General features: G+C 31.2%; 2 protein-coding genes and 1 non-coding gene across 3 annotated transcripts; 1 reads left to right on the top strand and 2 right to left on the bottom strand.

Moving 5' to 3' along the window:
* The first annotated feature begins 5,535 nt into the window (after positions 1-5,535).
* LOC133695223 (GRAS family protein RAD1-like) lies at positions 5,536-7,814 on the top strand. Its single transcript, XM_062117115.1, has one exon. It carries the CDS (start codon positions 5,901-5,903, stop codon positions 7,506-7,508), a length of 1,608 nt encoding a protein of 535 aa, XP_061973099.1. The 5' UTR covers positions 5,536-5,900; the 3' UTR covers positions 7,509-7,814.
* A 115-nt stretch (positions 7,815-7,929) lies between these two features.
* On the bottom strand, positions 7,930-14,790 carry LOC133695222 (uncharacterized). The gene is made up of 9 exons (XM_062117114.1): positions 14,543-14,790; positions 11,024-13,998; positions 10,865-10,945; positions 10,345-10,497; positions 9,958-10,121; positions 9,680-9,827; positions 9,470-9,592; positions 9,002-9,089; positions 7,930-8,367 (listed from the first exon to the last, which is right to left on the bottom strand). The coding sequence occupies exons 2-9, from the start codon at positions 13,835-13,837 to the stop codon at positions 8,174-8,176; spliced, it is 3,765 nt and encodes a 1,254-aa protein (XP_061973098.1). The 5' UTR covers positions 13,838-13,998; positions 14,543-14,790; the 3' UTR covers positions 7,930-8,173.
* Positions 14,791-17,041: 2,251 nt separating this feature from the next.
* On the bottom strand, positions 17,042-17,114 carry TRNAR-CCG (transfer RNA arginine (anticodon CCG)). The gene has a single exon. It is a non-coding gene; the product is annotated as a tRNA-Arg (tRNA).
* Positions 17,115-26,988: the final 9,874 nt, after the last annotated feature.

The following is a 26,988-nucleotide window of genomic DNA, read 5'->3' as shown; positions in this document are numbered from 1 at the left end:
CAGTTAAAACAACGAGCTTTATGTGATCTTTTACTGATTATAGATGTTCTGGATAGCATGTGCTTATCAATATATATGAATTTATTATTGTTTTAAAAATTATATATGATTTGGTAGATTACTACATCATAATACATAACTTTTGGTTTTGAACATTTCTTAGTAAAATATTTTCAGATTTACTTGGCTAAATAGTGAACGCAATATCTTAAACTATTCATTATTTTATTTAAATCAAAACAATAGTACTCATATAGTTCTTCATCTAATAGTGGATAATACCATTTTAGGAATAGAATTCACAAAATGGTTATTTTTATTCTCCATCCCTATTACTTTTTATTACATTTATTTTTTTGTTAAATTGATTTTCAACTTCATTCTTTTATGTTTAAACATTTCAAGAGCTTCTCTTGAATAATGAACTTTTTATTAAAAGTTTTTCAAAGTGACTATGCATTCTTAATTGAATTATACACATCATATTGTGTATAATTTAATCTATTCAAAATGAATTTTTTTAGCGCATAAAATCAATACGATTTCATATGTTCTAAGCTACCATAATAATGAAATTAAATTCATTATTTGCCAACTTTAATATTTTTCCTACAAAAACTTAACCAAGTTGGAGGTGGATATATAAATCAACATTTTATGTTATCACCATTTAAAGTTCAATCCATTGAACTTTTTAGGTTTCTCACTATGCACCATAAAAGGTGATGGTAAAATCCTTACTACTGAAGTAGTACTTGCTGAAGAAATATTAGTTGGAAAAATCAATTCTCGAGTTAAAAACATGATATAAATTATAAAAAATAATAGCCAGTAATATTTATAAATAAATATTTTAGCTCTACAACAAGAAAGTAAAATAATATAAAGTTTGGATAAAGAAACTTGATAAACAAAAATATTTAATGTATATAAGATAAAAAATAAACACTTTTGTTTATTTCAGTTCAAATTAAACACACATTATGTCAAAACATTATGGTTAAACAAGAAAGAAAAAATGCATGATTATACCAACAAGTTTATAAGTAACATGTATAAACTAAACAAAGACATAAACATGGTTTATAAAAGCTTAGTTCAAGAAATATATATCATGCAATAACTCAAAGAGATTCAAATAAATTGCATGAATTATGATTTTAGAAGATCAATTATAACTTTAAAACAAATATTTATAACAATCTTATAAAATTAAATAAAAAAAATAAAGCTATAAACAAACCAAAAGGTTATATAATAAAATATATAGTATTGAAATAAATCTATATGTGAGAATATAACAAATTAAATAAAAGTTAAATTATAATCTAAATTTTAAAGATGTTAGAATCTTTTTAACAATAATCTATATAATTATTTTTTTAACATGATAAGCTAAACAAAGTCTAATATATAAAATAAATCCTTAAGATTATATACCAAATTTTGTAAATATATTAGACTAGTATGCAAATTTGTTTAGTTTATCACAACAAGAATATAGTTAAAAAATAATTAGTATGGATTGGTAGTTTATCATCTCAAAAGCATGCTAAACAAAATACGTCTCAGAAAAGACTAGAGTTTGTACATGTTTAAATCTATAAACTTTAGAAAAACATGCTTAAATCAATCATGCTTAAATTAAAATAAAAAAAGTACTTTCTTCTTAAAGCACTTTAAAGTAATAAATCTAAATGTTGTTGTTGTCAAGGATCGATGAATCCTTTGTCTTTAAGTTTTTGTTGCTCCTCACTTATATAACTAGGATTTATATAATATGCTTCCCAAGATTTCAATAACATCATCTTATATAGTTTGGATGCACTTCTAAATCAAGGTTTTTGAACCAAATAAGATGAAATTCAAATATATCTTAATAATATGAATTTAAATTCTAGATGTAAGAAGAAAATCAAAGCATTAAAAGGAATGAAAACATTAAAAATAAAGTGAGAAAGAGAAAAAAAATCTCAAAACTTCAAGTATTTCACCCCTTTAATTTTTCAACAAATCTTCGGATATTTGTTGAGTGTCTTTTAGGACGTTCTCCTTGACAAAAGAATTTCTTCCCTATCGCTTCCTTGAGATTAATCACTATTCTTGAAAGAAGAAAGATAACCATCAGTCGCATCACATAATTGGAAATAAATAAAGAAAAAATTATATTAGTTGAAATAAATTAAAGAAAAGGTGTTCATGTATATCAAAACAAAAAAGCCCAGAGTCTTTTTTCACATCGTTTTGCATACCCAGTGCTGTTTATGCAGTTATATACAAGAAAAACGATGCAGTAGTTGAGTGTGTACTTTTATTTATAAACATCGATTCTTAGTATTCTTTTAACTTATAAAGTGGATATTTCCAGAATTTGATAATTTACAGTGTCATATGAACTCACAGGGAAAGAAAAAATCAGTATGATGCCATGCCTTCTACTGATATATCCTCAAGTTACATGTGAAATTAAGATACGAAACATAAGTGATATTCTAATGAAAAGTTTTGAAGAACACTTGAAGTGTTAGCTGTTTGGGAAGAAAGGCACCCTGTGCTTGAGAATTGAATTTGATAGTAAGGAATCATACATTTCTTACTCTATGTTGACATGGATATTTTGTTTTGGATGCTACAGTTCATGAAAAAGATGAAGGGAGACTGCTTTTATCATGCAGAATGTCTCCCTAAGGTGTGACACAGCACTTGCGCTTTATGACGAAGGATGTATGTATTTTTTTTTTTTGGATTCGAGGAAAGCATATTTTCTGGAAAGCATATTTTATAAACTTAGATAAGCAAGTAAAATCCTGACCGTTCCAGAAAAGAATGTATGTATTGTACAAGGCAAATACACAACTGCTACATTACATGGAGTTTCGTTGGATGGAAGCTTAAAGATAGAACAATCTCCTTTCACCATCTCTTCAGTTATTGCTCTTGCATGATTACTACTAAATGCCTCTTCTGTTTGTCTTCTTCAAGATGATTTCTCTTTCAAGAAGTTATGATAAGACAACAATAATAGATAGAGCTTTACCTATTTCTCTTGAATTTGCTTGCTTCTCGCTTATTCGTCAGGTATACCATATTTGCTATTCACATTAAAAGAAAAGTTAAAGCATACCGGAAAATCACTGTAACTTTCCTTATATATTATCATGGATTGCTATTATAATATCTTTTATATTGGTTTTTTTTTCTTGAGCACATGTTTTCTTTTTTGTTATAATTTTTTAAAAAATTATTTTTGTTGTTTTTATTTTTTTTAATATTATAAAATAGTTGAAAACTTAATTTTTATAATTTTTTTCTTTTTATTTTTTCTTTTTATAAATATAATATAATTTACGAGTTTATCAAAATAATCCACGTTCACCAGTTGCCGAGTGGATAACCTATAACTAGCAACCATCTACCCAAAAGCAAGGAATTGATGATTTACAGTGTCACATGAACTCGTGAGGGAAGCAAAAACCAGTCTTCGCTATGCCTTCTACTGTTATATTCTCAAGTCAAACGTGAAATTAAGATACGGAACAGCGGTTGAAGAGATTTTTTATCCTGCTCATCCATGGCTGAAGTTGTTTTATTTGCGCATTCAAAGGTGGCTCACAACATAGCACGGGTAACCTATCTAGCATGCGGTAACCCATCTAGTATAGAATCTCAAGCTGCATTCTATCAGTCTCAGCACAGTTAATAGAGAAGAATGCTGTGGCTGACGATCTTGCAAAATGAGTATTCATGGACAAAGTGAATTTTTGACCTAGCTATAATTTTTCAATCATGTAACTTTACTGTATGTGTGTGTATACACACAATGAACACGTAACTTTTTTTTGATGAGAGGAAATTCATTTTCTAAAAAGCGTATTTTATGGATTTATATGAGTTAGTAAAACTCAGTTGTTCCAGGTTTTCACAAAAAATATATGTTCTGACTCGAACTCGAGACTTATTATACAAATTTCAAACCTTTTATCATTACGCTATGTTTTTTAAGAACACATGAACACATAACACCTCCCGCAAATTTCTTGATGGCCTTTCTTAATAGATCTTCATAATATAAAAAAAGAAAAAAAAGAAAAGAGATTCGTGTTTGTGTGTATAGATTTTTTTTAGCATCCGCATTCAACTTAATATATACATTGAGGAGCAAGTTTTCCGACCAAACCTCACCTATTTCCTGGAAGCTTTAATCATTTGCCGCCACACTTTCTGCCTCAATCTCGAACCTAACATTAACCAATTGTAATCAAGGTTCGGCATACCTAGTTTCTCACGGTATTTACTTGCGGCCCAAATGAATTGCAACTTTATGTGGTCCACACCATCTTGAGTTTAATTAGAGCAAGTAGCCTCGTGTTGTTTTGTTGCTTGGTGTTCAAATGATGAAATCCATATAATAACATTTTTTTCTTATACAAATCTAATAAAAAATGGTTCTGTTAATATGAAATTTAATTTAGTTAATGATTTTAGAGAGTTAAATTTTTTTTAATTTTAACAAAATTTATTAGATTAATTTGTATTATACAAATCTAAAATAAAATCTAATTTTAAATTTTTTAATTTTTCTATACAGAAACTATACTCAAAATTTTATCTCATAAAAAAAAAACTTGTAAAGAACCACAATAATCAAACTTAACAAATTCTTACATTTCATAATCAGATCTAGAAATTATGCAGATAAAAAAACATATATACATGTAAAATTAATCTCAAATACTTAAATAATATAACTTTCTAGTGATTGAAATCTCAAATTTTTAGGTGTTTCAAGGGGAAATAATGGGTATTTGATGGGGTTTTTTAAAAAATAAAAGCATATATAAAACATTTAAATTTTATAACACGTTGTTTGTTGAAGCATGAAAAAATAAAAGTGTAATTTTTTTATTTAAATTTCAAATGGTTTTGTCCTGCCAAAACTTTTAAATTACTTTACTAATTTAAAAAAAAATAAAAAATAATCTGAATTAAATGGTATCGAAAAGCAAACAAAAGTGAAAAAAAGACACAACTTTAGGAACTGAAAAAATAATGAAAAAGATTTAAAACCACCTTGTAACGTCTCACTGTTTGTTGGCCGTCCAGAGAGACTTGTGAGAGGTGACAAACATGACAGCCATGCAAGAAAAGAGCTCCAATCCTCATTGGGGCGACCGGCCCCTCCACAAAAGGTGTTGCTTTCTTAAAGGCCAGCAATGCAAAGCAAATTGTAGAAAAGTCATCGGTCCTTTCCATATTTTTCATTTCATACCTAACGATAAAATTCAATGCAGGTTGTCGCGCATCTCCTCCCAACGTCCCCTTTCTTTCATCCTCACCGAATTCCATTGGATTCTTTAATTTATGACAAACAACTCCCCCTTTCATACAGCACTAATCTTCGGTGATGTTGATTTACGAAGCTGAATTATATTATATTATATTATATTATATTTTACTTGTGTACACAGCCGCGCGCTAGCTTCTTCCTTTTTCTCCCTTCTGTTGAATAGGGTTAATAGGCTCACTTGCTACTAAAGCCAAACTTGAGGAGTTAACAGCTTTAACTTTGTGATCAATAGCATCTGCCGAACCGGCTTCCTCGTTTCCTATCATTGATTTTCAACGTGGCCTCATAAGCCATGCACTCCTTTTCTGTTGGCAGTTGATCTCCTAACTTTTGTGTAGTCAATACTCTTGTCGCTTTCTCTTGCGGCTCAGTTTTTGATGGAACAAAAAAAAAAAAAACCCATCATCCTGTCATTAGATCTTAAGATATCTATTTATTCAACATATAGTTTAGAGAATTAGGATCCACCGTATTTATGTTTTCCCTTTAGCCTCCAAAGTCGGTCTAACTCTTAGCCATATCATTCCCTTCACCTGAGCTCCTTCAAGAAGCAATGGAAGGCATGAATGACTGGCTCTCCTTCTCCATGCACGAGAGTCTCAACCATGACCTTGCCATTAGAAGGTTTTGTCCTGCTAGAATGGAGCTGGAACAAGGAGAAGAGTGCTGGGAGGAGATCACATTCAGTGAGATTGAACTTCTTTCTCCTGATGATGACAGCACTAGCCCTCCTCACTTGGCTGATTCTGAGGTGGATGAATTGGTTGATAGCTTTATTAACGTGAATCAAGACGGTGACAAGGATGACAAGTCCTTTGAGAAGGACCAGGATTTCAATCACCTCCAAGATGATCATATAGAGGCATTTTCCATGGTGAATGATGTTTTTCAAGACGTTCCAAAGATGAATATAGAAGGTGATGAATTGGAGATGAGCAGCTCTTTCGAAGATCTTGAAACAGTTTCTGATATGGAGCCTAGAGTGGAAGACATGACTCAGGGTGTAGATCAAGGCCTTCATTTGGTCCACTTGTTGTTGGCTTGTGCTGAGGCTTTGGGCTGCAGAGACACACGGCTAGCAGAAACAATGCTTAGCCAAATTTGGCCTTCAGTTAGTCCATGGGGTGATTCTTTGCAGAGGGTTTCTTATTGCTTCGCTATGGGATTGAAATGTAGATTATCACATCTTAATAATGTGAATGCACATGGGACATTCACAATTGGTGGTGCTATGGATAGATCATTGATCGTTAGGGCAGAGAAAATGGAAGCTTTTCAACTTCTTCATCAAGCAACTCCTTATATCGCTTTTGGTTTCATGGCTGCAAATGAAGCTATATGCCAGGCAGCAAAAGAAAAGGACTCTTTGCATATCATTGATCTAGGAATGGAGCACGCCCTTCAGTGGCCTTCTTTGATGAGAACTCTAGCCTCAAGGCCTCAAGGCCCTCCGAAACTCCGAATCACAGGATTGATAGATGGTCATAATCTGTTAGAGCTTGAAGCTAGCATGAAAGAACTTGCCGAGGAAGCTAGCTCATTAGGCATCCGTTTGGAATTTAACTTGGTTTCAGAGCCAGTTTCGCCATTGCTTTTAACTACCGAGAATCTTAACTTGAGAGAAGGGGAGGCATTATTTGTGAATAGCATAATGCACTTGCACAAGTTCGTGAAAGAGAGTAGAGGCTCTCTCAAGGCAATCCTCCAAGCAATAAAGAAATTAAATCCAACATTGCTTACCGTGGTAGAACAAGACGCAAACCACAACGGTCCCTTCTTTCTTGGAAGATTTATTGAATCTCTTCATTACTACTCTGCCATTTTTGATTCCCTTGAAGCTAGTCTTCCGAGAAATAGCCCAAAGAGGATAAAGATGGAAAAGGTTCAATTTTCTACGGAGATTTGCAATATCATAGCTTATGAAGGTTCTAACAGGATTGAGAGACATGAAAGAGCAGATCAATGGAGAAGGCAATTATCCCGAGCAGGGTTTCAAGTAATGGGGTTGAAATGCATGAGCCAAGCTAGAATGATGCTCTCTGTTTATGGCATTGATGGTTACACTTTAGCCACCGAAAAGGGTTGTCTCCTCCTTGGATGGAAAGGCCGGCCTATCATGCTAGCATCTGCATGGCAAGTGCACAACCTTTTTCCCTCCTAATGCCTGCCAAGGTTTTGCTGCTTTATATAGTATCAACATTTAAATAATAAAGTGGATTTGCTGCTTTAATGATGATCCAGATATTCCCGAAAAGATTGTGCACATTTCAGCCCATGTTTCTCACAGAAGTTTTGCAATTTCTTGAATTGTGTTATCATTGCAATATTGATCATTCTAGTTCACATTTTTAGATGGCGATTGGTACCTTTGAGTCAAGACTCAGGATTGATTAGGTGATGGTGTAAATCTACAGAAGCTCGTATATCGGAACCTTATAAATTGCAGTTGCTGTTTCTTCACAAATAATTGACTGCTCTTTCATGCGCTTCTAACATTATGGTTTCATTGGATTCTTGTGGAAGTACAGAGCCTATCAGTCAGGGCAAACAACCAACGGTAACAACCCATTTGAGACGCAAAAGACGGGAAAAAACCTTGAAATTCCTTTTCAAAGTATAGAATTCAATGACAATGTAACATTCTGGAATAACTGGAATAAAACAATACTCATCAGATTATTGTAAGAGAATCTACTCCCATCTCAAAAACATTATGGAAGCCGATTTCTCCTTTCTAACACGATACAAGTCTCTCTTTGAACTTCAAACAATCGATTTAGGATGAAACAAATCAGGGGAAGGCGATAACTAGAAATTGTGAAACCACTACTTTGATGCCTTGTTTCCGTGTCCTTTGCCTTGGCTAGCAGCTGCTGACATTATGCGCAAACGACTGGCAATTTCTGTGAAGGAAGGCCTAACTCCAGGATTTGGGGCCCAACACTGCTCCATTAGTATTCCCCATTCAGAATCACAATAACTTGGAATAGTTGGTCTCAGTGTGTTGTTTACAATCCCCCCTACACACCAGGATAGATACTCACATAAATGTCGACAGCATAGACAATATAAATGCAACTGACATCAACTGTACACGACATGACAGAGGAAAAGATTTAATGTACAATTGCAGCAAATAATGTACATAGTTATTCTGATTTCCAGAGGTTAGTGTGTAATCTAGAAGTGCAGTTAGCCCATTGGCATTGAACCTTCAAAGTCTTGATACCATTACGGAACTATACCGGACTCAGTTCAGAACAGGAAACACAAGTCTATTATTACAGAATAAGACTCAGTTCAGAACAGGAAACACAAGTCTATTATTACAGAATAAAAAGGAACCCCAACAACGATGATTTTTCAAGAAATTTTTTTTTTCCAACACCTATTGTTCCTTTTTAAATTATCCCACCATTACTTCCTGATATAATTATGAATCACATGCATGCATCCATTTAGTGAAACAAATCTATGAAAATTGAAAGACAAATTCAATCGTATACTAGCAGAGTCCAGCAGCATTTTTGGTAACTGCAGTTTCACAATGGTGCTGCAATCTTAGGATACAGGCACAACCCAAATAAGATATATGTCATTTGCACACAATCATGCATGAACAACGCAAAAAAGAATTGAGTACAAAACTCATACCTATAATTGCACCATAGTGCATGTTGGCATAGGGCTCCTCACCGGTGAGAATTTCCCAAAGGACAATTCCAAAAGAGAAAACATCAACCTGTGATCAATTATAGATTAGAAGCTGATCATAAGGGACATTAAACAAGGACTACAAATGATGGGAAAAGAAAAGAAGGAAGAGAAATAAACCCCTGCATGAACCAAGTTCCATATCTGTCAAATAAAAGGCAACATGTGCAGGACGAATTTTTTAAAACCTAAACCAGCTTAGCAACTTTTCACAAACTAGAAGAAACAAAATGTAGATATTCAGATAAAGTTTTCCACCACCAAATGCAACAAATGAATTGAAAATTCAGTCATGTCAGTTACAAACTTAGCCGAGGTGTACATGGGACAAAAATCTATATCAACTCTACAACATTACAATCTTTTTCATGTCATTGACAGATGTAATTTCAAGATGGAAGCCTTTACCTTTTCTGAAACCTTATTACTGCTTCCATTTAGAAGCTCGGGGGCCATCCATGGTAGAGTTCCCCTTACACCTCCAGAAACCAAAGTATTTCGTTTGATTTTTGAAAGGCCAAAATCACCAACCTGGAACATCCATTCATAAGAATGTTTTATAATAAGAACTCAATCGTTCGATGCAATCAGTTTTTTGTTCATACCACTAGAACTTACCTTGCAGATTGGTCGTTGGGGATCTTTCAAGTTCACAAGCAAGTTGTCACATTTCAAATCAAAATGTACAATATTCTTCGAATGCAGATATTCCATTCCAAACGCAGCATCCATAGCTATGAGAAGTCTCTTGCGACGATCTAGATACCTGCAAGTTAATATTTAATGAAATAAGAAACAGGAGAAGACAAAACAATCAACTGCCTGTGCATGAAATTGCAAATTAGCAGGAATATGCCAAACTGGAATTCAGAGAAATGCAAGAGTGCACAACATACCTATCCTTGCGAAGTAAAACATTTCTAAGAGAACCATCAACCATGTACTCTGTTACAGTAGCTAATGTCCCCCCATGTCCATCTTGAACTACACCATAAAATGCAACAACATTTGGATGGTGGAGCTTTGAAAGGATGCCAGCTTCCCGCCAAAACTCCAAGGTCTGATGAAGCCAGTGAAAATAGATTATTTAACATCAAGCTAAGAAAGCATATAAGAAGATAAGGAAACTAGAAGCCAATGTACTTGTTGAATACTAATGAAGACTTATTGAATTGACCTCCTCTTTTTTCTATAAATCAATGAAGGCTACAGGATAAAATAGCACATAATTATTTTTAGGAAAAAAATTTGGAAATGCATATCAAGAGTTGAGCAAAAGTTACCAGTCTCTCTTGCTCTGACGATCGACCTGTGAAACAGATCTTCTTTAGCCTCTTAATGGCAACATCAGTGCCCCTCCACTTTCCATGATACACAGTTCCAAAAGTGCCAGAACCCAATTCTTTCTGCTCTTCAAGATCTTCATTTTTTATTACCTGTTATATCACCCGGAAGAGAGTAAAAACGAATAAAGTGGATGTTATTTTCAGGAAAAAAGTAAATTGAACTAATCTTAAAGCACAAGATGGAAGGCACAAGCATGCGAAAGGAACACTAAATCCATATGTTCCTGCAAGGTCGTCAAATATGCATCACAGAAGTAGAAAGGAGAGAAGGAAACTAATCAGAAAGCACATTGTACCCTCTCTCTAGGTTTGGTTACTTTTCATATTGTATTATAGATTGAAGTTTGAGTCTATTAATATTTTAAGCATGTGTAAATAGAATTTCTTTCAAACACTAAAAACAGGACAGAAAAACTTTACATCATAATAAAGATTGGTAAATGTAACCAGTGCATACCTGCAAGGTATTGATATCAAAATCTCCCAGAGAAGGATCGCAAGTTGGAAGGCCATCTTTCTTGTTATCCAACTTCCCATCCTATGAGCATCAGAGTGAAGTTCGGTTGGCATGCTAGGAAATAAGTTCTCAAATCAAATTAAAATTGAGAAGAGATACCTCATACTGTGAATCTGGTGACTGTAGGTTCTCCATCATAGCCTCAAACTGCATACTTTCTGTCTCCTTCAATTGGGAATGATCAAAATCAGACATCATTGTAGAATCAGCTCCTACCATTCCAGGTAAATTATTCTGATTGTCTTGGCCAAAAATAATTTGGGAATAGTCATGGCCCACTGAATCTCCACCTTCTGCCAAATGTGTGAAATGACAAGATTTATGATCTACATTTGTAAGCACAGATGGAGTAGTTAGATGATCCTGATCAATAAGAGAAATATCTTTTTGAACAAACTCTTCCTTTGCCAGCTTCTGAAAATATGACCAGTGCTTCGGCTCATGATTTTCCATGTTTACACTCACACCAGCTCCATCACTGTGTAGTGGACTAAGACCAGGGGTGTCCTCAGTAAATATCCCTTTTGAGAATATTTCAGAAATGAAATCACGAGGGAATCTATCATTTATATCAATTTGGATTTCTGCCTGCTTGGTGGCTGAAACAGTGACAGGGGGTATTCCTTCTGCAACAACTTCAGCTGAGCTATCTGTCCAAGAAAATGGCTGAAAATGTCTCAGACTGTCCTCATCAGAGACATTCCTGGTTGTCATCTCATCCAAGTCATCTGGAAGATCAGCTGTAGGATCCTTATGCTGCACAACACAAGTTACTTGGTGCACAGCCAGATGTCCAGATCCCACTTCTCCCTTTACATCAGCTCGGAGTTTCCTATGATTACCAGTGGCCATATCTGTCTCCAAGTCTTCCTTGAGAATCCTATCCCTGTTTGCAGAATCATTTTCATCAACATTCTTAGCAACTGCCAGCTTGAACCCAAAATCTGACACCTGTTCGGAATCAGGGAGCTTGTTATTCATCTGATAAATGGCATCGGGAAACTCTTTATGTTGTTGAAATTGAGCGACTCCATCATCTATGATTTGAGAGTCTGTACATGATGGTTTTGCAGTTGAAATGAAGTGTTCAGTGTGGGCAGCCAAATTACTCTCATGCAAATTTTCCACTGATTCCATAACTGGATTGTTCTCGGTGATGCCTGGATGTGAATGAGAAATGAGCAACTGAGAGCCAAGTGAATCATCAGACTTGGTTAATCTGTTCAGTAACTCTGCTTGACCCCGGGGTATTCTCTCCGAATAATAAATCCTCTGAGAAGGTATTGATGGCTCAAGATAGTTCAAGTCAACTGGATTCGAAGTAGAATCAGCATTACCTGGACCAGATGCACCACTGGGTGTGGAGTGTTGATCATTGTCATGAGATCTAGGAACCTGCACTTGATTCACATCATCAACAAAAGAAGAAACCTTCTTTGGTTCTGGGCATTTCCCCTCATATTTTGATGGTATTGTACTTAGATCTCCTTCTGGCACAGCAGCTGGTACTGGTACTTCATCAACTGGAGCAGGGTAAATATTCTCTATCGCATGAGTTTTTCCCAAGTCAATCTTTTGCTGAATTGAACCAGCAGGTTTTGGATTCACCTCCTTTCCTGGCATCTGCGAATTCTTCATCTGAAAGCTAATACATTGATGTCCTTCGTAAAAATCTGCTTCTTCATTCATATGCCCTTGAAGTTGCCTTGAATAAGGGATTTCTCCAAGAGGAGAGTCATTAGAGGAATGATGGTGATAGTGCAATGGGAAATGCTTAGTGTCTCTATGATCCATCATCTGGTCATGATAAAATTGTGGATAGGTCTCGTAGGCATTGGAGGAACTTTGAAGAGTAGGTTGAGAAGAGTGGTAAGTGCCAACCAAAGGTGAAGGGCTGACCCCAGCAGATGCAACACTGGTCGTCTCCCTGTCAATGTTTCCTGAAGAGCTTGCCAAACCATGCAGGGCTGATCCTCTTCTGGATCCCATGTCCATGCCATTGACAGCAACTACATACTGAATCTCGGAATCACCCTCCGCACTGCCCAGGCCCAGTTGAGCATCTTCCAAATCACTCATTGAAAACAGAAACAATCTGAGTTTTTGTGATCCTTCTCTATCTTCAATTTCACTCCATTCATCCATCATATTCAGCAGATCCTCGTCACATGAAACAGAAACCAAGGCATCAAGATCTTCACCAGGAAGCTGATATTTTATGACGCGAGCTTCGTAATATATTGCTAAAGTTTTCTGCTTAAACTCATGCCAAGAAATGTCCCTTGCAATACACATAATGCGCTTTTCACCTCCAACATACCTCAGTTGTCCATCACTTGGCCGTGGTAGGATTTTACCACCAAAGCTGCAGAGAACTTTCATTTTCCCAGAGAAGCTATCGGAGGCTCCAGAGGAGGCATAGCCATGCAGAGCTCCATGGCTTTCATAACCAGATGAAGTTCCTAGTACCAACTGAATTGACCCATAGTTGCTTCTCTCTTCATGTAAAGATGAGTCCATCCTCTCAAAGTCTTTTTGACCTCTCTCTACCATGGTTAGCATCGAAATATCTGAACCACTTTCAGACCCTGTATGACTAATGCCTAAAATACCTTTTAGTTCCAGATAACCAGTCACATAGTTGGGATCGCCAACAGCATTTGGATTGAGAGGCTTCTTAGGAATGACCCGATCACGCATAAATTCGAGAGCAAACTCCTCACCTGTCTGAATGGAATAGTTACGTACAGGTTTAACTTCTGTTGGTGGTACATTTAGGTCAGGAACTCTTGTATTGGAATTCCTGCTACTTGAAGGGTCTGAGGTATATGCCTGAGAAGCAGGCTGGGATATCTCATGTCTAGGATCCCCATAATTGTATTGATGTTGTTTATATATCTCTGACTCTTCCATCACAACATTATTTAAATACTTCTCAACTTAACTCGAATCAAGCGGATAAAACCCAATGCCATCACCAAACACTCACACACAAAATCAGTCCATCAACTACATACCAACACACAAACTTCGCTCACAACAAGGTTTATGATCACAATGATTTGCTAAATTTCCTGAAAAAAAGAACAGCAAACACATGCAAACGCGTCAAGAACCCTCAGATCTTCAGAAAAATGATACATTACAAGTAATAGAACAGAAATCCACACAGCAAGGCAAACAAAACAATTTACAAACTGGGATTCATTCAAACCACATGCAGTCATCAAATATTATCAAAGTTAGGAGAATCCAACTGAACTTCAAAGATAGATAAACACAATAAAACCTCCAAAAAGTTACAGATAGAATTGGACACAAAGTAACCCATCCAGACTCAAAAATCAACTACCACCTCAAAAAGTTAGAAACTACACAAACTTAAAGTGGTGATATGATATATCAGCATAAATTAACTATCCAAATTCCCAACCAACAAAATTCTAAATTAATTATCGAATAGCTCAAAATCTAACCAAAAAAACAAAAAAAAAATCAAATAATTCAAATAATTCACAAAAAAAAACCCAAAAGTTTATTTCTCTCAGATCAACAACTAAAACCCAAAAAGAAACAATTAAAAAGAAAAGAAAAGAACTTGCCTTATAACATAAATACCTGAAATATAAGGAGAAAGGGTATCTAACTCAAAGCTTTGGCTTTTGCTTCAAGAGGGAGCGAGTAAAGGGTCTCTCTGTAAGCTCAAATAACAACAACAAAGCAAATACATTTATCTCATATTCATCATGGGTTTTGTTTGCTTTTTGAATTTTTTGTGCTAAAAATTTGAAACTTGTAATTTTTTTGACAAAATAGAAGGATTGGCCTTTTGTCTCTCTCTCTCTCTCTCTCTATCTCTCTCTGCTCAGATACATTCTCTTACATGTGCTAAATAGTCAACAAACTACTTGAAGTTACTAGATTCTTGATGTTTTCCCAGTTTATTTACTTTGTATGCCACTGCTGTTAATTAGTTTGACGAAAATAACGTTTACTTTCTTAATATTTTGGTGGCACGATCCAGTGTTTCTAGAGATGATAGCTGCTTTGTATTTTTCCATTTTTTATCACGGTGATTCTAAGGAAAGAAATAAAGAATTATTTATCGATATGACGATATTAAACAAATGCTGGCTATATTATTATCTAACTATAAGCGAATCGGATCACGCCAAGTTTTTGTACAAAATCTTGGGTTTATTTATTTATTTCTTTTTCTGAATGATGTATAGCATTAATTTTTTAAAGTGATTTTTATTAGAAGTATATTAAAATAATATTCATTTTTATTTTTTAAAATTTATTTTTGATATCATCAAAATAATCTAAAATTAAAAAATAATTAAAAATTAAAAATACGTTTTTAACATTAAAACACACGTTTCCTCCCCCCCCCCCCCCCCCCCCCCCCACTTCCTTTTCTGGGCGGCCAGCTTCCGGGCACGTTGCATATATTTCAGTATTCACATTTTGCTTCAGAAGCTTTTGATTACCTTTTAAGGAAAGAAAGCGAAGAGTTCGATGGAAACATGAAAATCAAAGATAGATACATGGAGAGATTTGGCTTTGACCTTAGAGTTTTAGAATCTTTTAGTTTAATCAAAGATTACGTCATAATTTAATTCCAAAATACCACCTAAAGTCTTATAGTGTTTTTATACATTGGCTATATATGGTCCGTCTTTATCTATACGTAAGTATACATATAAACCTTGTATTATTACACGACATAAACTCGTCATAACTAGCTGTGGATGAAAAAAGATTATGTTTCAGAACCGATTTAAGATTTTTTTAATTATTTTTATGTATGTCCAGCAAGTGAAGTCTTGAATAATTTTTATTTTATATTTAAAGTCTTTTATTAACTGAAAAAGTTTTATTTTATAAAATATAATTAACAAATATATCTTATTTATTCTCGGAAGTTTTTTTATTAGCATTAAGTTATTCTAAATGACCTTTAACTTAAGCCGGCTCTACTTGACTTTCCTTGTCTCATGGAAATTGACCATAATGCTAAAGATTTATTAAACAAATGAGGTCGGCTCCAATCCCTCTCGTACCCAAATTCATCGAGACGTATTCAATTAGAAATAAATAAATTATAAATAAAAATTATAATACCTTTCATACATGGAAGTATTTGTTGGATTAATGAGTTTAATAAAAATTATAAATAAATGTCGAAACAAAGTTTTCTAGAAGTAACTTTCAGTGGCAGTGTTTGGTGTGAGTTATAGAGTTATTGCCTCCCTCTAAAAAATAACTTGAAGTAAATTTCCTTGAAATACATGTGAAGCCTAAATTGCCTCTCTCTGTGAATGCTCTCTCTCTTTCTAAGATCAGATAATCTAAGGATTTTACTAATTATATACATAACTTAACAGTTTAACCCGTTAAACCTAAGATCCGTATAATAAAAGTATGATAACTAAATAGAAAAAAAATTTAATATTAAAAAATAAATTAAAAAAATAAAAGGAGTAAAATAGAGCACTATTCTGATTAATAATATTTTATCCAAAAAAAATACAATAAAGACCCATTTTCTTTTAGTTTACAGTTAACTGGTCACAATACATATGTACTTTGATAGATCAAAAAACAACTTCAACACTAAAAAAAATACTGGGGTTGTCAATTTATTTTTATCATAAAAAATATTTTTATTATGAATTGAAAAGTTTAATGCTTGTATTTAATAAAATAAATTAATATATATATAAATATATTAATAAATGTTAAAAACTTAATTGATTATAATCAAAGATCATGTACATAAATATTAATATATCTAATTTCATGATGCATGAAGGTTTTCAAATTCTTTTATTTACTTATACAATAATGAAATTGTTTTTTAAATAAAAACATTAACTTAAACTCCATTCAAATGAAATAAATCTCTATTGGTTAGGGGGCAAAAAATTTTAATGCAGAAAGCAATGCAAAAATAAATAATTTGGATATACGTGCCGAGGTTTGAAAATATTATTGTGGAGGTAGGTATTTGTACCTGCAGTTGGGCGAAAACTAAGCACGCGCTGATTGTGAAGTTTTTTTGTTTTTCCAAATTTGCGGGTAAAATCACAAATAAGAGAAAATAGCGAAAAACGATCGCGATGGGACTCGAACCCACAATCTCCCGCTCCGGAGGCGAGCGCCTTATCCATTAGGCCACGCGATCGTATTGAGAGTCTTCTAGCATACTTAATGCTTTTGAAGATACAGAGCATGATTAATTATATGATGTATTTTATGCTCTTCCTTGCTTGCTTAGGTAGAAAATTGAGTGCGAAATTACACGTAATAAAAGGACACGTGAATTTCGATTTTTTCTCATATACAATAATAATAAAAAAAAAACTAAAGGAGATTAGTGAAATACTATGAAGGCACATTCATTACAATGTGAATTGAAATAAGAATTAATGTAATGATGATTTTACCCTTCTAAAAATATCATTAAATTAGCTATTAGAGTAGCTATTAGAGGTAATACAGTTTTTTTTTTTTTTTTGCAAGGTTCATTAATCATTAATCATTACAAGATTGATTAGAGACAAGTTGATTTTTTTATATTTTTAAAACACAATAAAATAACTAAATTACTATTAAAAGCAAAAATTATTTAATTGATATTTAGAGGTTTTTTTGAGTTTTTATTATTTAAAAACATAGTAAAATAATTAAATTACTCTTAAAAATAAAATTTATTTAACAGATATTCAAAGAATTTTTTTAGTTAAAATCAATTTGATTGAGGAACAATTTAATATTGTTTTTTAAGACCGTCTCTATCAATTGTGAAATTCTAGTGTCTTAAGCCATATTTGTCCAAGGAACATGGCTTTGATATCACTTTTAATGATTCTAAATTATTATTTTTTAAGATAAGAATTGAAAAACAAGAACTCGTGGGTTATCTTTATTGAATCTGAATTGGAACTGAAACAATTGAAATAGAAAGTACTAAGTTTGAAAGAATAGAATTAGAAAGAACAAATTGAGATAATAAATCATAAACTAAATTTTTTGGACAGATTCGAGGTAGCCCGGGTCTTCTTAGGTGAATGTGATTTGCTTTAAAACAATCTTCCTCCCTCTATGCTAATCCTTCCCTCCTATTTATTAACTAAATCTTAGAATTTAAATTTGAATTCAAGAAGAAAACTCTCTGGTGAGAATCCTGGATTAATTTGTATGCTGACAACTTCTCTTATATAAACGATGTCATTGCCTATAACTGATGCTTTGTTGTTTAAGGAAAACAAAATATCATTGCCATATATCAACCAATGATAAAAGAGTCTCTTTCAACCTTCCATGCAAGTCTCCAATTCCATTATGCTTCCAGACCATACACATGTCAATCTCCTTTATTTCTTGTGGGTTTTCTTGTCTCTCCACTTCTGTGTCTTCTTTATTTTCAGAGCAGACTCTTCACTGTAACTCTTTTGGCAAAACAAAAGAAATGGACCATAACAACCAGGGACTTGCTGGACCACCAAAACAAAAGAAATGTACTTTCTAATATATACATCTCGCTCAGAATGGATACCTTCTATGCAAAGCAACATTACACTCGACGAGCTTGTGTCGAGAGAAGGTGTTTATGCCTGAGATTCCTGTTTATGGTTGACACCTAGCAACTTATTGTTAAATCTTCAACTTAATAATAAAATTAATAAAATATAAAATCTATTCATTAAATAAATCATCATTTGTTTCACTACAAAACATCTAAGTCACAAAATTGAACTCAGTTTCATCAAATTAAAAACAAATATAAATTTAAACAAACTCTGGCAAGTACAAATCATACAACCATACAACAAATTTATATGGAAAAAAACTACAAAACAAATAAACACATACAAATTGCATATATATCAAAATGCCAAAACATAATGAACATTTTAAAAATGATTTTTTTTAAAAATAGTTTTACTTACTTGATGTGGAGAATTTTCAAAACAGTTAGATCGAGAATAGAGATGCTAATAGAATGAGTGTTGTGGTGGCTAAATTTGTAATGATAGGAACTTGATTTGTGAGAAATTAAAGGGTTGTTGTTTTTTGCAAAAAAAAATGGAAGAAAATGGAAGAAGAAGAAAGGGGAGAGGGGGGAAGTGGTCAATTTCTAGGTTATAACTTAAAAACCATCGATGAATATTAGCTACGAGTTCATTTCTTTGATAATACTACTTGTAATAATGACATATCATTTTTTTTTTTTTTTTTTATCATTTCTAACTATAATTTCTTCGGTATACATTGGTAAAAAAAATTTATCGATATATACCGAGAGACATGACGAGGAAATAGTTTGGTGGTAAATGTCAATGTAATTTACCAATGGTAAAAATGCTAGTAGTATTTTCATTTATGTTTATCAATTTTTCAGTAACGGAGACCATAAATGAATGAGAAAATTCAAGCTCAGGGAGGTTAATTCCCGTTGGGATTAAAATGAACTCAGCTAACGTGCTTGAAGCTTCCTTCAAGTATGTCAATTAGTTCTTGGAAGCCAGATTTGGACTTCTAATTGAATACATGATGAGGATTCTATAGTGAGTTTTGACCCTTATTGTTGTCTTTTTAGTTTTGTCACTGACTTTAATTTCAGTATTTAAGCTACATTTCATAATGAAGTTTGAATATTGTTGAAACTGATTTTAAAATACTTTGAAAGTATCAAAATTGATAATTTTCTAAATGTTTTTAGATGATTTTAATATAAAAAAAATTAAAATTACTGAAAATTACATAAAAATTAATTTTACTAAAATATTTTATAAAAACACCAGCATCACATTATCAAATATATTATTAAATTTACCTAAACTTTTAGTGCTCAAGTTGCACTATAATTATATTTTTGGGGAAAAAACTCATTATCATTCCTAATGCATTAATTACTTGATTCGTAATTTCATCCAAAATAAATAAATGTAGCCAATCTTGTTAGAAACCTGTAGAAATTAAAAGGTGTGGTTCATCCACAGCAAAGAAAATAAAAAATAAAAAATAAAAAATGCATGACGACTTTGCAGTTGCTATTTGCCTTAAAGCAAATTTATACAATATATTAAGATAGCTTTCGGAAACACGAGCCCATACATATTTTTAAAAAATTAATTTTTTTAATTAAAAATTAATTTTTATATATTTATTAGATTATTTTAATATGCTAATCTAAAAGATAATTTTTTTAAAATAAAAAAACATTATATATATTTTAAAATAAAAAATATTTTGAAAAGCAACCCAATCATATTTCTAAATAAAAAAAATTAGTGTTTCACTGTTTGATTTTTTACTATTTATTAAGACATAAAATAATATAAATTAAAATAGTACAGTGGTTGTTTAGACCACAATTCCAAAACTAATACATAATGCATCAAGAGTTTGAGATAGCAAAACAAAAGATTCTTCTAAGTATACTTAAAGTACTTATCTAACTTTATAAAAAATGAAAAAAAATGAAAAGAGAGTTATTTCTAGACAATCAAATCACTTTAGGTTTCAATTGCATGTTCTAAATATGCAATAAAAGACTCAATATGATATTCGTTCAAAATTATTCTTTTACAACTAAGAACTTGTGTCCTTTAAAACTTATTTTGTTTGCATATGCATATTTATTTTTTATGAGGCTTTTTTTACATGGAATTTTCAATTTGAGATTTAATAAGTTAGCTTTATTCTTTTTCATAGGTTTTTTCAATTTTTTTTTGTTCATTTTCCAAGTTTCTAATTTTTTTTTATGTTTCTGGGATTTTATAAGTTATATATATAGATTACTGAAAATTATTTTTTGTGGCTGGGGAAACCAAAAATTAACAAAACATATGAGAGAAAATATGAAAATATATGAATTTAAGAAAATAAAACAGTTTGGAAATAATATATGAAAAAAACCTCTCAATATATAAGAGGATAAGCGGATGAATTAACAATTATTTTTTATGAAATAATATATGAAAATAATTAACAATATTTATCACTTAACCTAAATGGTAGACGAGTATGAATTATTTTCCTATATTACATACCATGGACATTATAAAATAATATAGTAAAAACCTATATTACATATATCAATTCATAGCCGAGTGTAGCAATAAGGTATTTGTCAAAGAACCATCTCAATCCAAAAGTTTAAAATATTAGGTGAGATCTTAAGATATAATTTATATTATTTTCTAACATACCCTCTCAAATGAAAGCCCTTTGAACTTGAAACTTGCACAGACTCATTTTACATTGTGCTTAATTTTTATCAAATAAATGGAGATTGTGAGATTCGAACTCGTGACCACTTGGTCATCAAGGCTTTAATACCATGTCAAAAAACCATCTTAATCCAAAAATTTAAATTATTAAGTAAGATCTCAGAATATGATTTATATTATTATATATCTGTATCATTACTGAATTATTATTTTTACTCTTGTCTTTTATTTTATTTTTAATTTGAATAAATTATGTAATACAAATGAGGGAGAGAGTAGTTGGATTTGTATTTAGGGATATAATAAAAAAATCAGATAATTAATAATTCAACCTTTTGACAATGAACAGTAGATTTGAAATATCCCAATTACCATATCTTTGATACGAAGAATTAAAGAAGTTCATTTTGTACGCACCTAGGGCTAGCTGTACTGTGGATACTTATTTTACATTTAGCAAATCATAGATATTATAAAATAATTAAATAAATAAAATGAAATTATTACTAAAGGTATGGACCATGCTTTTAAGAATCCTTGTCTTAATTTATATTTATATTGTTTTCGGATATAAAAGTTTATTTATCAATTTAAATAAATTTTTAAAAATAAAAGATATTATTTTGATATATAAAAAAATATTTTAAAAAATAATTATTAATATATCAAAACTTGGCTCATCGTGGGTCTCTTGTCAACGTATAAGGGGGGGTCCCACTTGGAAGTGATCTTGGTCAAACCTTCATAATTAATTATCATTTGTTTCGAGAAGCGATGAATAAAGTACGAAATAATAAGAGGACAGTTAAACATGGTTTTATTCAAGAATGGAAAGACTTTTATTTAATTATTATTTAACATTTTCTTTCCAGTGCTTTTTTATACATGTTCCCATCAAGCTGTCAAAATCTTCAAGACACGCAGTGCCGACATTTGTTTGTTTTATAGGGTAATCACATGACACGTGTGATTCCATAGTTGAACTTTCTATCAACATCCATTTTTATTTTAATTAACCATTTTGGTATGCTTTTCAGAGTGACCTATCTAGAAATTTTTTTTAAAAGTAAATAAAAATAAATAGTGTTTTTATTTTATTTTTATTTTTTAACAATAGAATTTTTTTAGAGGTCTCAAAGCATTTTCGATAACAATACAGCATTTTAAACATTTTAAAATAATTCTCCCGCCATCTTTCCATGGGATAAATTGCATAATTAGCATGTAAAATACAAATAAATAATAAAATAATATAGATACAAAAAATTTGAATGAAATAATATATTTTTGGATATCACGGTTGGGAATCGTGAGATCTATTATATATTACGGTTGAGAATCGCGACATAATTTTAATTAATGTTGTTGTTCACAACTACAATATTTATTTAAATTCAATCCTAACCAGTTGATCAATTCATAAAAAAATCACAAAATTATTAAAACCAAGCCTAGGAGCGAGATTTTTTAAATCTAAAAATCTGACAATTGAAGTAGTGACTTTAAGGTAAACAATATCTAGAAACTCCTGTAAAAATTTAAGAGTGATCAAACAATCAAATCAAAAGTTATAATTCTTTTGAACTATCATTTTGATTTGGATGACCAGACCTCCTTATGTGTTCAGACTTCTCCATAAATATATTTGTTATCAACATAATTTATTTGCGGTAGATCCTTATCTAATTATGGCAGACCCATACCTTACTGCTCAGAATCACCCGTGAGAACTACTATGTGAACAATAACTTTTTAAAATTTTAATTGGAGTTTGTTTTTCAGTTTAAAAATTAAATAAAGATATATATTTTTACTCATAAAATAAAATATATTTGAAAAAAAATTCATAAAATTATAGTTTTTGTATGAAACGATCTACCGGTTATACAACTATATCCATCCGTCCGACTGGTTGGCAGTTGTCATCCTTCAAAAGCTCGACATGTTTAAATGTTGTTATTATGAAGCGTGACAGCTTCCTTGTCTCGTTTAAGAATAGCAACATTTAGTAAATGTTGCGTTTCAGAAATGTGACAAGGTAAAAGTATAATATTTTGCCAAATCTTTTTAAATAGTATTATTAGGCAAAACTTTCAATTTACTGTGCTATTTTTTAAAAAATCCAAAGATATGATCAGTTTTTAGTTTCTATAATTATTGTTCAATTAGCCAAACTGACATGCATTGCAAAATCAACTTTGAATATAGGAAAATGTATATTTGCAGGTTAGTTTTTTGCAAATTGAGACCAAGTTTTATACAAGTTAGGTATAGACGATTGATCTATGTATGTATCATTGCATTTAATGAAAAAAAAAACATATTTTAGTGCTTTTGTAAGATTTGGACCGTTGATGATAACCTGGAGATAAGTTACTTGCCACCAACCAAGCTAACTTTTTAAAGCTAATTTGAATGTGTAAATTATTTTATAAGATAATTAGGGTTCTATTAAACAGCCTGACTGCACCATTTCATGGTTTCTACACTTGAATTTCAATCTGAAATTGACAGTCTAATTTGTTTTGCCGGTGAAAGATAGTTCCGTTACTAAAATAAGAACTTTTGACACTCAGTTGTCTCTCTTGCCGACGCATGCTTATTTTTTGTTTGAATTGATTCTAGTTCCTTTAATTTTTTTTTAAAATAACTCCTACCAAAATAAAGAGTTGATATTTTATCCTCGTTATAAAAGAATCCAAAGATATTCGGTCCTAACTACAGCCTAAATGTTAGGTGTCTGCAACCTCAGGGGATGTGCATCCAGTTAAGCACTTGGAGTTGCACTAAGATTTTTTTAAAATTTTTTTTTTAGCAATAATAATAATGGTAATTGTTATTATATTTGTTTTTTTCAATTTTCATCATAATAATAATATTATTAACATTAATAATAATATGAAACTTGCTTGACCAAAGTCGATACAATATTAATAATAATATTTATCACAGTATTTATCAAATTATTTACAAATAATAATATTTTTTTATGTTTTAAAATCCATTTTTTATAATAATATTAATTGTTTTTCTTTTCTCTTCTCTTTGATATGAATATTTTTTTATACTTTTTTATACTTTTTTTTTCTTTATCTTTTTATACTTTTTTATATTAAATTTTTTTCGTGGTATAGATATTATTATAACAAATAATCAAGCATCAAGCGCCAAGTGCACAAGTCCGCCCATAGCGCCCAAGGCTAGTCGCACCCCATGCTAGGTGTCTACATGCTAAAGCCTCGGCCAGCCATTGTGTCAGGTGTCTACTGCTTAGGGCTCCGGCTAGGGTGCATGGCTGGCCCCAACACCCTGGCTTGGCAGCCAAAACACTCGACAACCTGATCTAATTAAGTCACCTCTTTTACTGCATTACTCTCATCTTAATGGAAAACGTCAAATGAACCACCCCAACCGCAATTCTTAACTACAAACACATGCAAGGAACGCTGCCCAAAGTGCTACACTGTCGTCCATAATTTATTGTATCTTGGTTCACAATGCATGTACAGTAGAAAATCCCCACACGTGTTAAGACATAACAATGCAACTGTGGAAGTTAAGCAACTATACAAGTTTTAATACATAGCAAAGCAATTATGCAAGTCCACAGTTAATTGTCTTTTGGTCTACAATGCATGCATATATAGTAAGTCCACAGTTAATTGTCTCTTAGTCTACTGTGTATTCATAGACAGTAAAAAACTCACGCGTTTTAGAGTTCTGTTAATTAATAATTAATAGGATTGCGAACTTATATTTAAATTAGTTTTTTTATATTAAATAATTTTTTTTTAAATAAAAAAACTTTTTTTACTTTATATAAAAATAGATTTGTATTGTAAATTGTGTATAACCAAATTTCTCAAAAAAAATTAAAAAAATAAAATCATGTTAGTGCTTTTAATAATACAAAAAAGAAATGAAAAAAATATTTTGCATGATTTAGCATCTCTTAAAATTATCAAAAAATTCAGAAAAATAGTTTTTATTATATTTGTATGTATAGATGATGGATTTAATAACAAGTTTATAAAAGCAGTGCGGACTTGACCTAAATTTTAAAAACACAATTTTTTTTTATTTTTAATATTAAGAATTATAAAATTATAAGTAGAACTTATTCTTGATATTAAAATAAAAAAATGCAATAAAAATATCAATTTATGATTTTTCCTTATTTTTAGGAGACAATGAATATGGATGTCGATTGAATACCTGTTTTATCTCCTGCTTTTACTTATATGTTTTAAAGCAAAGTAATTTATGATTTTAATTTTCTATCATAATGGAAAGAATCTACTCCAAATCAATTTATGATTTTCTTTTCTTAGTAGATAACTCGTTTACATGCACATGCTATTTTGTGGGGGTGGATTTAAAAAAAAAACCAATGTTTACCCAGTAAGTCAATTTATGATCACATGGAACTATTTGATATTATTATTAAATTTAACCCAGTAAGTCAATTTTAAAATCTTTCGATCCAATTCCTTATCTAATTCGGGTTTAGAATTAAACTAGTGCTAGAAAGATAGTGACAAACTTATTTTTATTGATATTTAAAATTCAGTCAATTTATTTTTCATTTTAGTATTTTGGTCATTTTCCCTTTTGTGAATTTTTTTTTGTTTTCAACTTAACCCTTAGTTTCTAATTTGTATATACAATATGTTTCAATTCGTTCTTATTTTTTTATTTTTTTTTGTCAAAGTTTTATAGTTTTTAATTCTATCCTTTAAATCAAATTCAAATTTTTTATTTTTTCAATAATAGTAATATTGGTTATGAAAATAGTGATGATAATAGTAATGTTAATAGTAGTAGTAGTGATAAGAATAAAAATAATAATAGTAATAAAAATAATAATATTAATAATGATGATGTATTAGCGGTCGTAATGGTAGTAACAATAATAATAAAAATAGTAATGATAATGGTAGGAATTTTAATAATAATAGAAATAATAATAGTTATAGTAGTAGTAGTAGTAACAGTGGTGGTGATAATGGTTGTGATTATATTACTTATTAATAATAGTAGTAATAGTGGTGGTGATGGTGGTTGTGATTATATTACTTATTAATAATAGTAGTAATAGTCGTTTTGATCCTTATTCTTTGAATTATTATTTTTTAAATCATTTTGTATGGTTGAATTTTTTTCTTCAATTTCATACTTTAGTATTTAATTTATTAAAAATTAAATTTTATAAATTTTTTAGATTGAGTGTTTCAAGTGTAATAACCCGGGTCATAAATTTAAAAAATTAACACATTTTTTTAAGAAAAAGCTTTATAATTATCTTAATTTTTTATTAGGTTATTCCTGTCATATAATGTGGGTTGCATATTTGACTGAATATCCCGTGTTGATTTAGTCATAATTAACATTGTTATATATTTGTTGTGACAAATTTTTATGTTATTTTGAACTTTATTTCAATATCTAAACATTATTTTTTTATATAAAAAATAGTTTGGCCTTACATCGAAACATAAGAAGTAAAGCTAGTAAAAACTAAATATTTATTCAAGGTATTTTTTTTCTCTCTTTACAAGCAGCATTGAATTTTTTTCCAAAAAAAAAAACAAGATATTTGCGAACTACGAAAAACTAACTGTAGCAGACACATTTCATTACTTGTAAATATGGCTTAGACAAATTGAGTCCCACTAGCATTAGATCCACATTCGACCATATCCATCAGGCTGGATTTCCATATTCGACCATCCACGGATTGCGGCCTTCTCCCTTCAAATATTAATTGATTACAAACTTTGACCTCTGTTTTGTCGTTAATGAGCTAATTAAAAATTATAG

This window comes from Populus nigra, chromosome 5 (assembly GCF_951802175.1).
Source record: "Populus nigra chromosome 5, ddPopNigr1.1, whole genome shotgun sequence".
NCBI lineage: Eukaryota > Viridiplantae > Streptophyta > Magnoliopsida > Malpighiales > Salicaceae > Populus > Populus nigra.
This window is presented reverse-complemented; position numbering and strand designations above follow the sequence as displayed.